This window comes from Cordyceps javanica, chromosome 2 (assembly GCF_051103115.1).
Source record: "Cordyceps javanica chromosome 2, complete sequence".
Taxonomy (NCBI): Eukaryota; Fungi; Ascomycota; class Sordariomycetes; order Hypocreales; family Cordycipitaceae; genus Cordyceps; species Cordyceps javanica.
Window position 1 is genome coordinate 3972752 of NC_139296.1, and position 12355 is coordinate 3985106.

At 55.3% G+C, this 12355-nt stretch overlaps 4 protein-coding genes across 4 annotated transcripts; 3 read left to right on the top strand and 1 right to left on the bottom strand.

The window, feature by feature from the left end:
- Positions 1-518: 518 nt before the first annotated feature.
- On the top strand, positions 519-1435 carry V2A60_003705 (Rab family GTPase YPT6; the record flags this gene model as incomplete). The annotated part of the gene is made up of 6 exons (XM_083255032.1): positions 519-565; positions 615-640; positions 710-798; positions 867-996; positions 1050-1328; positions 1380-1435. The coding sequence occupies 6 exons, from the start codon at positions 519-521 to the stop codon at positions 1433-1435; spliced, it is 627 nt and encodes a 208-aa protein (XP_083111158.1).
- Positions 1436-1759: 324 nt separating this feature from the next.
- V2A60_003706 (ribose-5-phosphate isomerase RKI1) lies at positions 1760-2683 on the bottom strand (the record flags this gene model as incomplete). The annotated part of the gene is made up of 2 exons (XM_083255033.1): positions 1760-2202; positions 2278-2683. 2 exons carry the CDS (start codon positions 2681-2683, stop codon positions 1760-1762), a joined length of 849 nt encoding a protein of 282 aa, XP_083111159.1.
- An 835-nt stretch (positions 2684-3518) lies between these two features.
- V2A60_003707 (Inositolphosphorylceramide synthase subunit Kei1-domain-containing protein) lies at positions 3519-4461 on the top strand (the record flags this gene model as incomplete). Its single annotated transcript, XM_083255034.1, has 2 exons — positions 3519-3563; positions 3727-4461. 2 exons carry the CDS (start codon positions 3519-3521, stop codon positions 4459-4461), a joined length of 780 nt encoding a protein of 259 aa, XP_083111160.1.
- Positions 4462-6788: 2327 nt separating this feature from the next.
- On the top strand, positions 6789-11793 carry V2A60_003708 (sulfite reductase (NADPH) subunit beta; the record flags this gene model as incomplete). The annotated part of the gene is made up of 3 exons (XM_083255035.1): positions 6789-6834; positions 6963-7111; positions 7384-11793. 3 exons carry the CDS (start codon positions 6789-6791, stop codon positions 11791-11793), a joined length of 4605 nt encoding a protein of 1534 aa, XP_083111161.1.
- Between the last annotated feature and the right edge of the window lie 562 nt (positions 11794-12355).

Genomic DNA, 12355 nt, shown 5'->3' on the forward strand with positions numbered 1-12355 from the left:
TTTATGGGGCAGCGATAACCCCTCCAGCGCACACAGTGTTATCGGCAGCGACAAGCCGACTTATTGGCACGGCCAGCCCGGCTTATTAAGGGCGGAGCCGGGCCTAGTGGTACACTGGTACCCAAGTCCGGTAGAACCACAGGGAGGCTACAGGCCCTCACAACCAGGCCTGGAGCGCTGCTCCAGGCGGCACGTGCAGTCTCTAGGGGGTGCCCCGGTCGCGAACGCTGTCTGTCCTTTGAAGGCCCAGACATCGGGCTGTTCTTACCGATTCGGTGCACGAATACGCCTGACGAACCAGCCATTGGGGGTTACCTCCGTTCTCTCCGCAATCAACTCCGCCACAGTCGACCTTGTCCTGCATCGTACTGTTCTACTTGAGCCAGCAATATCATTTTTTACATCTGCCCCCTTTAATTCATCACCACGACACCTTTCGAACCTCGCCACTCCTCGCCAGTTGCCGCAACCCGTTCAAGCTCTCCTTGCCAAGGCGAATCAGGCACCCGAATTCCAACATGGCGCAAGCGGGCGGCTCCTACAACAACCCCTTGAAGAAGTTCAAGTGCGTTTTGTCGATGCTGCTGTTGTCCATCATGTGCTAATTGTCTCAGGCTGGTGTTTCTCGGCGAGCAGAGCGGTAAGTTGGCATGCGCTGCGTCGCTGCCGTGAGAGGGGTTACCTTGTGGCTAATTGAGACATGCGACAGTCGGCAAGACGGCTTTGATCACGAGATTCATGTACGACTGCTTCGACAACATGTACCAGGCCACGGTCGGCATCGATTTCTTCTCCAAGGTGAGGGATCTCGCGCGCCACCGCAATCGTCATCGCTGATCCCACTGCTAACAATCCCGGGCTGGTAGACGATGTATCTTGAGGATAGAACTGTGCGGTTGCAACTCTGGGACACGGCCGGCCAAGAACGATTCCGAAGCTTGATCCCTTCTTATATTCGCGATTCAAGTGTCGCGGTCGTAGTCTACGACGTGTCAAGTACGAGGACCACGCAAGTGTATTGCGGCGAGTGGCTAACCGCAATTGACTAGACGCGAAATCGTTCCAGAACACGAAGAAGTGGATTGACGATGTTCGAGCCGAGCGAGGCAACGACGTCATCATTGTTCTAGTAGGCAACAAGACTGATCTGAACGACAAGCGCGAGGTCACGACGCAACAGGGCGAAGATGAAGCCAAGAAGAACAACCTAATGTTTGTCGAAACGAGTGCCAAGCTGGGTCACAACGTCAAGAACCTGTTCAAGAGAATAGCACAGGCCCTGCCCGGAATGGAGGGCACAGATGCTGCGGCTCAAGCCTCAAGCCAAAGTATGTACCCTCATGATGCCCAAGGCCAGCGCCATTCTAACGTGATGACAGTAATCGATGTCAAGACCAACACCGCTCAGCAGACCCAAGAGGGCTGCTCATGCTAGACGATGCGGACAAGAAAATCTGATGGCGGCCGGAATACGCGAACCGCTTCGTATTGGAGCGACTAAACCCGGCCGCTCACCAGGGTATCTGTTGTGCATGGCTGGCGCATCTGAGCATAGAGCTGGTTTTACTAGTCCCGAGCAAAAAAGTACGAGCCTATGATCTTTATACATATAAACTAATACCATTTTGGCATATGCGGATGTTTGAGCATTTGTGGACGTTTTTAGTTTTTGATTATTATTTTTGTCTTTCTGTGTATCGCCCATTTCTAAACTACCTTGTGCAAGGAGAGAATTGTAGCAGCGCGTCAGACTCGGCCGCTATGCAGCTTTTTGTACGTGGACCTCGCCGGTAGGCAGGCCAAAGTAGGCGGCAATGGGCTTCTGCGCGGGCAGCACCTGGTTCGTCTTGACGGCCTCATCGCCGTTGAAGCCATAGAAGAGGCCAATCTCGACGATACCGGGCAGTTTGATAAGAGCGTCGGCAAGCTTATTGATCTCCCAGACGCCACCCTGGCCGGAGCCGTCCTGGGCGTCGTTTAGGTCCTTGGGCAGCAGCAGGGAGGGGAAGGGGGCGTCAATGATCCACATGCCATTGTCGCTCACACACTCGCCGGCCTTGCTTGGCAGGCCGGATCGTACGGCAGGATTTGTTGATCCCATGTCGATGAGTGTGTTGAGCACATCTGGAGCAGCCATGGGCAGGACTTCAATGGGAATCGCTTTCCACTTTGTGCAGAGGCGGGGCGACTGCTTGCGCGAATCTACGAAATGTGTGTCAGTGGTTTTGTCCTGTCCGGGTCTTGGACTTTTGTCCCTTGTTCGCAAACTGTGCTTACCGGCAACGGCGACAAATTTCTTGGCGGCAGCAGCAACGAGCTTTTCTTGGAAGAGGCAGGCGCCGCCGCCCTTGATGAGGTTGAGCTCCTCGTCGACCTCGTCGGCGCCGTCAAAGGCCACGTCGAGAGACACGGCCTTGCCGCCGACCACGGGACGCTCGTCCAGGTTGGCCATGCGGAAACCGGCCTTGGTGATGAGGCCCTTGGACTGGCTGCCGGTGGGGACGAAGGTCATGCCGCCGTAGAAGGAGGGACCTTTGGCCTTGATGGCGTCGACGACGTAGACGACGGTGCTGCCGGACCCGATGCCGACAAACTTGTACGAGGGCAGGAGGTGGTCCTCGACGGCCTGGTAGGCCGCGGCCTTTTTGGAGGACTCGATGAGGGCCGCCGCGTCGGTGGCCATGGTGCACGAGTGTGGTAGATGAGGGCGAGGAAGCCTAGGACGTAAGGTGCAGGGTAGCGATCCGGCGGTCGAGGTGTTTCTGCTCCGGCAGCTTGGCTGGCTGGTCTGCGTCACGTACGACTTGGCGCCAGCGAGTTGCGCAGTTGGGAGGATGATGCGCAATGGAGATTGAGATTGTGTTATGTAGGTGTGGTGGTGGTAGATTCTGAGAATATTTCTCATTAAACGTGTACAATTGCCGAGTGGTGATATGTCACAGTTAGTTGAGAAACTCTCAGAGGCTGGGCGAGTCAGTAAGTTAAACACGACGAGAAGAAGGGGAAGAAGGGGAAGAAGGAAGAAGGAAGAAGGAAGAAAAAAAAAACGAAAAGAAATCTCGGATGAAAGCGATTGGGTCCGTCTACCTGATGGGTAACGTTTTGCACCAAGAGACTGGAGACCAATTGACAGACTGCTACATGAAGAGATCCAGTCAGACTGAGCAGAGGTGAGAGTGTGGATGGCTTGTGACGCCATTGCTGCGGTCCCAAGCTCCGTGTCCCCACCGAAGCCGGCTCCTAACAGCCAAGCTACTGTATTGGAAGAAGCCGTCATGAATAGAAGTCACATGACCAGACACGTGACTATAATTTGTGCTCCTTTGGCAGTGCAGTCTTGATCTCGGCAGCCACGGACCAAGTGGGCCTCATTTGATGTCAGATCCCCATGCTAGCACCACTCCATTGACCGGGTTTCTGCTCTTTTTTTTTCTCCGGGCCATAATCTTGATCCAACTTCTCCTTTTGTCTCGAACTATTTTGAAAAAACAACCATTTAAAGTCGCACTGCCACCAACATGTCTAAGCTTACGCGGCTATATCTTCGCGTGCCGCGGCCAACGGTACGTTGACTTCTATACGGCTCCTTGGCTCTCTCTCCCTCTCTTTTCCCCACGGCGCGTGACGAAACAGGGAATGCCGCTGGATGCCTATGGAACGAAAAGGGGAAACTGGTCACGAGGGCAACGTTTTACTAACTTTTGTTTCTTCTATCGACGCCGATAGACGCTGTTTGGCTGCATCAGCTTGCAGACCGGGACCGAACTCATCTCGCTCGCGCTCGTGTTCAACAAGGTGACGGGGGTGTATGGGCTGCTCGCGATCCTGACCGGGTACCAGCTGTCGCTGCTGCAGCTGTCGACGTACGTGTACTCGATCGGGGTGCTGGGCCTGCTGGTGGTGCTCATCCCGCACATCCGGCGGCAGAGCCCGTTTGAGTGCCTGGCGCTGGCGTGGGTCTACGTGCTGGACGCGTGTATCAACGCGGCGTACACGGGGGCGTTTGGGCTGGACTGGTACTTTCACAGCACGGCGACCGAGTCGGAGACGCGGCCGTCGGGCCTGTCGAGCACGGTGATGGAGAGCATCCAGGGACTGAAGAAGGAGAGCGCGATCCACGGCAAGGTGGTGCCGCAGGAGACTGCTATGAGCATGATCTTCATCGCGGCGGTGACGCTGATCCGCGTGTACTTTAGCCTCATCGTCATGGCGTACGCGAGGCAGTCGCTGCAAAAGTACATGCAGCTGATGATTATGGAGGGGCCCGGGGTGGACGACCACGACGGCCCGTTTGCGCCGGACCTGCCGGACGGGGAGGGCCGACGCGGCCGGCTGGGCCGGGTGATGGTGTCGTTTGGGCGGACATACTGGCTCGGTCACCTCGAGGATAATGGCTGGTCGGGCCACAGCGACAGGCAGCGCAAGGCCAACGAGCCGGGCACACTGGCCGGCGAGGTCTGATCGAGTGCCTGGCTACGGACAGGTCGTTGATATGGTTTGCTGGCTGGAAAGAGAGATTGAATCGGACTCTTTCCTGTCCGTGCGCAGTGTCTAACGATGCCGTTGAGTGGCTGCCGTGTGGGAGCTGGCTGGCAGCTGGGTAGGGATGGAAGAGAGGTGGAAGAGTAGGAGAAGGAAGACATTTCTTTGACGGCTGACACATGGAGTTGGAAAGGGTGGAAATACTGGTCGGGTGTTTTTGAGTGCATCCTCGGCTGACAGCTAACGTGAGTGCCCGGCGTGACGTGTGTTTGTGATGGCCAGCACGTTGTAGGGATATATTTGGGAGGCGTATATATTTATTTGGGCCTTGTTGTCTTTTTTTTTTTTTTCATTTTTTGTCCCTTGGATTCCTTGGGTGCAGCATTTTAATAGGAAGCATGCGATAGGAAATAGATAATGTATACAATTTTATTTTGAAAAGAGGGTTGTGAAAAGGTTTAAAAATAGATGAAAATGAAAAAAAAAAAAATAAAGGCAAAAAGGATGATGAGAGGTGAATGGTGTCCAGAGGAATGTAAATGCTGATACACATGAATCATCAAGGACGATTTGTCATTGGGTGTTGAACAAGATGGTGGCAAGATGGCAAGGTCGTCGGTCATGTACCAGTAGGAGAACCAGGGTTGGATGACGCCATTGTGACCCTGGGGCTCACCATTCTTGGGGGGGGAAGCGCTCAGAGGGAGAATGGAGGCTGGAGTGGGGACGTTGGCGGTGTTTGGGGGGGAGATGTGCGTTGTAATTGTTCGTGATGGCTGAACATGGTGGCTCCCGCTCGGTTCGTCGGCGGTTGAGGGCAAGTCGGAAGGTCGGGGGAGGAGAGGAGAAATGGATTCGGGAACCAGGGGGGGGGCGGAAAGGAAAAAAAAAAGGGTGTGTAGAAAATAAAGGATGCCAATAGGAATTGAGTAGGGTGTATGCCTGATGTATCAGTAGATGGAGGAAGCAATTACGTGATTGGAGAGGGGGGATTTGTTTTCTTGTGCATTTTTTGGTACTTTTCTTCTATCCATTCTTTGATCAAGTTGCCGAGTAACAAGAGAGCAGAAGAAATGGCATGTATGCAAATCATGGAGGGGTATTTTCCTTTTTTTATCTGGTATTTTTAGGTTGACGAATGGTGGTGGGCCATTTGTAATCCAGAAGCGGCAAGCTAGAGAGATGGGCATGTGTCAAGGGAACTTTGATGTATGTACATAGGTTGCAGGACACCACTGCATGTACATTAACGACGGACGTGGAGAGACGAGGGTCGGGAGAAAGTAAAAGAAAATATAAAAGTAAAAAATGGAGAAAAAAAAAAAAAAAGAGCGACAGGGAGAGAGAGAGAGAGAGAGAGAGAGAAAGCCAATTGCCATCATTGCACGATCCGGCCCGACGCATAGCCGTGTCGCGTGGTTTACTCTGTACTCTGTACAAATGACTGTTATTCAAATCTGTCAAGGCAACCGAAAAAAAAAAAGGGAAAAGCACGAACATTGCACTAGGCAATCACGCAATTCACAGAAAACTGGCTGACCTGCGGGGAACAGGCATTTAGCTGGCGGCCTACTGGGCGGGACAAAGTCGACGGGCGGGTCGAGGAGGGGGGTTCCACATGCGGCGAAGGGCCGGTATTGCTACTTTGACCGTGTCTACCTAAGTAAGTACATTTCGGGGTGGTTTCAGTGGTTTCAGCGGTCGGAGAGGTTGCCATGCTGGAAACTTTCAGTGGCGTTTAGTGGTGTAGACTGCCAGAGAGCGAGTGCTGTAGAAAGCCCCAAAACTGCACTGTAATACGTATAGGCGGTTTCGGAGCTTTCTTCCCCAGGCTGTTTTGTTTGCGGCGCCGATGGACATCCCGGCCTCCCTCTCGCAGGCCACATCCCCCACCTTGAGAGCAATTGATTGGGAGCATTGATTTGCTCCCAGATGCTAGTTGCATAGGCAGTTGAAAAAAACTACATTGAACTAGTTTACCTCACCAGAGCCCATCAAGCCTCTTTTTTGTCTGCTTGCTTGCTTGCTTGCTCGACGCTCGCTCCCTCGCTCGCCATGTGCCAGCCGTCCCGGTTCCAGAAAGTCTGATTCTCCCATCACCGGTCCCCTGTTTTTTCCTTCCCTTCCTCTTCTTCTTCTCCTTCCTCTCTTCTTTTCTTCTTCATTATTCTCTTTTCCCCCTTCTTTCTTATAATCTACACCTTTGTGCTTCTTGGCTCCCCATCCTCCCACACCCGTCCTGTTGTTGCTGTCGTTGCCCTTGTCCTCCTTTACTTGTCTGTTGGAGGCAAGCCAACACTGCAATCATGGAGGCTGCTGCCCAGCACAAGGTGCGCACGCCGCAAGAGGCTGGTATGTCTTTATTGTCTCTTCCCTCTCTATCCATTCTCCTCTCTTCATCTCTTTCTCTCTTCCTGGCTCTGCCTACCCACGACGGACTACCTGCGGCATCAACCACTCATATGCTAACAAACGCCCAGTCGCCAGAATCGCATACCTCGCCTCCGACCTCGTCGTTTCTGTTCAGCCTTCACTCGCCACCGACTCTGAATTCTCCTCTCACCTCAAACGATACGCTGCTCGCAAAGACCGCAGCCTTGTCGCTGCTGCCGCTGGCGCTGTCCCGGATGTAAGTCACGCTCCAGCTGCTGCCCGTTTGCCTTTTGCCCACTACCGACCGCCTGTACTGCCCGCTGGCACCACCGCCACCACTTTTTTTGGGGGGGTTTTTTTTTTGGCCTCCTCGGCTTCCCAAGAAACCATTGGCACGACGGCCCGAAGCACGTCACCCGATGACCCGACCAACCCAATGCATATCCCAAATCATGCCCTCTCACCCCTCAATTGAATACCGCTTTATCCACCAAATTTCATTGACTTTTCATTGCTGACTTGCTGCAGATCCTCTCCGTCCGCCACAATGCTGACCCACTGCTCGCCGTCTTCACCCCGATCCGCTCCGGCAAGCTCGTCTCCGTCACCACACCCTCCTCCGTCCTCTTGCCCGCCATCACACATCTCTACAAGCTGGCCAACTATCCCGTAGTCCTCCACGTTGCCCTCCAGCCTCGCAACTTTGCCGACTACTCCGTCGTAACAGCCATCCGCAACTCGGGTTGGACCTTTGTCCAGTCCGAGACCCTCCAAGATGCCCAGGACATGGCCGTCACCGCACACGCCCTCGCCGTCCGCACCGGCAAGGGCGTCATTCACTTCTTCGCCCCCGATACCTCTGCCAACGATGAGCCCATTACCGTAGAGGACCCCTCTGTCGTTGGCAATCTCCTCGATCTCGACAGCGTCCGCCGCTTCCAGTCCGCCTCCGTCCCTGCCTCTGCCTTGTATGCAGACGACGGCCATGTCGCCGTCTCGTCCGACCACCCAGAAGTGGCCCTCAATGGCACCACCTCGGACAGCGTCGCCAACCTGCGCCACCCTCCGAGCGCTGATGCTTCCAAGCTGACATCGGCTGGCACTTCTGTCAAGTCCAGCCAGGCGAGTGACACTGGCACCCCCGGCGCCCCCTCCTCCGTCGCCACCACGGTCGAGTCGGCCCCGCCCCCGGTCACCTCCGAGGACATTTACACATGCGCCACCCGCATCTGGGCGAGCCTCAACTCCGCCGTCGGCCGCCAGTACAGCGCTTTCGAATACACCGGCCCGGACGATGCCCAAAACTGCCTCTTCGTCTTCGGCTCCGATACCGGCACCTTTGCCCAAGTCATTGACCACGCCAAGCCCGACGAGATCTTCGCCAACACTGGCATCGTCACCCCTCGCCTCTACCGACCCTGGCTCGGCTCCAAGCTCGTCGACGCCCTCCCCAAGACCATCAAGCGCATCGCCGTTCTCGAGCAGATCCACCGCAAGACCACCAAATGGGGTCCTCTGCTGATTGACGTCGTCTCCTCCGTCAAGACTGGCTCTGGCGGCGTCGAGACCATCGTTGGCCACCAGCTCGGCTACATTGCCGCCCAGGCTGCCGATCAGGCCCTCCGCGGCATCCTCCAGAACCTCACATCCGACGCGCCTCTCCAGAACCTCGAGGTGGGTGTCCGCGACGCCCCCGCCGAGCGCAGCGACTATGTCCTCTCCATGCCTGCTCTCGAGACCGCCTACACCAAGATCCTCGACCAGCTCTTTGGCAAGCGCACGTACATTGCCAACGCCCTCCGATCACAAAACACCGGCATCTCCTCCACCGTCGCCGCCACGCCCGAATTCGGCTTCGGTTCGCTCATTGCCCGCAAGGACCTGCGAAAGGACTTTGTCGCCGAGGTCAAGGAGGCTGCCAAGAGCAATCAATTCCTCACCGACAGTCCCAAGAACTGGCTCGCCAAGTGGGCTGTCGCCTCGGACGACCTGTCCAAGTCTACCGAGATGGCTGACGACGTCATCGCCCGCCTCCAGACCGACGGCTCACCCATTTCCCGGAAACTTCTCAAGAGCCAGGGTCTCTTCCGCAAAGAATCCCTCTGGCTTGTCGGCTCCGATGCCTGGTCCTATGACCTTGGTAATTCTGGTGTTCACCATGTCCTGGCTTCCGGTGAGAATGTTAACATGCTCATCATCGACTCCACCCCCTACTCTGAAAAGTCCAACACCGACGCCAACCGCAGGAAAAAGGACATTGGTCTTTATGCTATGAACTTTGGCAACGTCTACGTCGCCTCGACTGCTGTGTACAGCTCCTATACCCAGGTCCTTCAGGCCATGCTCGAGGCTGACAAGTTCGACGGCCCCTCCGTTGTTCTGGCTTACCTGCCTTACTATGGCGAATCCGACTCTCCGCTCACCGTTCTGCAGGAGACCAAGAAGGCTGTCGATGCCGGATACTGGCCCCTCTACCGCTGGAACCCTAACAATGAGAAGAAGGGCGAACCCAACTTCTCGCTCGACTCGGAGCTTATCAAGAAGGAGCTCAAGACTTTCCTTGCTCGCGACAACCAACTCACCCAGCTCATGAACAAGGAGCCCAAGTTTGCCGCTAGTCTGGCCCAGGACTTTGGCACCGAAGTGCGTGCTCAGCAGAAGCGCAAGGCCAAGGATGCTTACAACCAGCTCCTTGAGGGGCTTTTGGGAGCGCCCCTCACAATTCTCTACGCCTCTGACAATGGCAACGCCACCTCACTGGCAAAGAGACTTGGTAACAGAGGTCGTGCTCGTGGCCTGAAGACGACTGTTCTGGCCATGGAGGACTATCCTCTGGAGGATCTCCCTACTGAGGAGAACATTGTATTCCTCACCTCTACAGCCGGCCAAGGAGAGTTTCCCCAGAACGGTCTCGCTTTCTGGGAAGCTGTCAAGGACAACACTGATCTTGACCTGGCGACAGTCAACTACTCCATCTTCGGCCTCGGTGACAGCCACTACTGGCCCCGCAAAGAAGACAAGATTTACTACAACAAGCCCGCCAAGGATCTGGACCGTGTTCTGACGAATCTTGGTGGTAAGCGCCTGGCCGACATTGGTCTGGGTGACGACCAGGACCCCGATGCCTATCAGACGGGTTATGCGGAGTGGGAGCCCAAGATTTGGCAGGCTCTCGGCGTCGACAACGTCGATGGTCTCCCTGACGAGCCGCCACCCATCACCAACGAAGATATCAAGCTTGCTTCCAACTTCCTCCGCGGTACTATTCTTGAAGGCCTTGCAGATCCTTCCACCGGCGCCATATCCGCTGCTGACCAGCAGCTCACCAAGTTCCACGGCACCTACATGCAGGACGACCGTGATGTCCGTGATGAGAGAAAGGCCCAGGGTCTGGAGCCCGCCTACTCTTTCATGATCCGATGCCGTCTACCTGGTGGTGTTTCTACCCCCAAGCAGTGGGTGCAGATGGATGACATTGCGAATGAGCTTGGCAACGAGACGATGAAGCTCACCACCCGCCAGACCTTCCAGTTCCACGGCGTCGTCAAGGGCAAGCTCAAGCCTGCCATGCAGGCCATCAATCGCGCTCTGATGACGACGATTGCCGCTTGCGGTGATGTCAACCGAAACGTCATGTGCAGCTCTCTGCCTACGCAGTCCAAGTACCATCGCCAGGTCTTTGCCTGCTCCCAGAAGATCAGCGACCACCTGCTACCCTCGACCAACGCCTACCACGAGATTTGGCTGACGGATGAGGACGACAAGAAGACGCAGGTCGCCGGCGAGGCCATCCAGGACTTTGAGCCCCTGTACGGACCTACCTATCTGCCCCGAAAGTTCAAGATTACCATTGCCATCCCCCCCCACAACGACACTGACGTCTACGCGCACGACATCGGTCTGATTGCCATCAAGGGCAAGGATGGCAACCTCGAAGGCTTCAACGTGCTGGCCGGTGGCGGCATGGGTGCCACGCACAACAACAAGAAGACGTACCCCCAGACAGGCAGAATGTTTGGCTACTGCAAGACCGAGGACGTCCACATTGCCTGCGAGAAGATCATGCTTGTGCAGCGCGACCACGGTGACCGCAAGAACCGCAAGCACGCGCGTCTCAAGTACACCATTGACGACATGGGCGTCGACGTGTTCCGCGGCAAGGTCGAGGAGCTCTGGGGCAAGCAGTTTGAGGCTGAGAGGCCGTTTGAATTCAAGTCCAACGTCGACACCTTTGGCTGGGTCAAGGACGAGACGGGCCTCAACCACTTTACCTTTTTCATCGAAAACGGTCGCATCGAGGACACGCCCGAGTTCCGAATGAAGACGGGCCTGCGCGAGATTGCCAAGGTGCACAAGGGCGAGTTCCGCCTGACGGGCAACCAGCACCTCATCCTCAGCAACGTCGAGGACCGGGACCTCGACGCCATCAAGGCGCTCATGAAGGAGTACAAGCTCGACAATGTCCAGTTCTCCGGCCTGCGCCTGAGCTCCTCGGCCTGCGTCGCCTTTCCCACCTGCGGCCTCGCCATGGCCGAGTCGGAGCGGTACCTGCCCGTGCTCATCTCCAAGCTCGAGGGCTGCCTCGAGGAGACGGGCCTCCGCCAGGACTCCATCGTCATGCGCATGACGGGCTGCCCCAACGGCTGCGCCCGCCCCTGGCTCGCCGAGGTCGCCTTTGTCGGCAAGGCCTACGGCGCCTACAACATGTACCTCGGCGGCGGCTACCACGGCCAGCGCCTCAACAAGCTCTACCGCTCCAGCATCAAGGAGGACGAGATCCTCGCCATCATGAGGCCCCTCCTCAAGCGCTACGCCGTCGAGCGCGAGGACGGCGAGCGCTTTGGCGATTTCTGCATCCGCGTCGGCGTCATCAAGGCCACGACGGACGGGCAAAACTTTCACGATGGCGTGGCCGAGGAGGAGTCGGACGAGGAGTAATGTTTCTCTTTCTCGCCCTGTTCATCTCCCTGTTCCTCTCCCTACTCCTTCGTCTCTTTGTGACTATCTCTTTATTTTTTTTTTGCGAATCATGTTGCATGCTGTTCATGGTAATGAGGAATTGTTTTTATCCCCCCTCCACCCTCCTCTTTTTGGTTTTTTCCCTGGTTGTTTACATACATTTAGATTGGGATGTTGAAAAAGAATGATGATAGTCGGGACACATGTACACATGACGGATTTCTTTCTTTTTTTCTCTTTCTTCTTTCACTTGATGTTGTTCACCTTTTCTTTTTGTTGCATTTGATAAGTAAAAAAGAACATGTAATAAAAAAAAGGTTGAAAAATTATCGCCCCTTTATCTCATCACTCTACAACTTTGTGTTGACGATTTATCACGATTGAGGGACAAGCAAGGGACGAGATGACAAAAGGAGAACGTAACCAAAACAATTGGTGTCATGCAAAAAATCTCTTCATTTGAAAATACTCATTTCCTACATTAGAATTCCCATCGGGAACCTCTGCCCATCACGACGTGGAAAGATTTCTTCTCAACAGG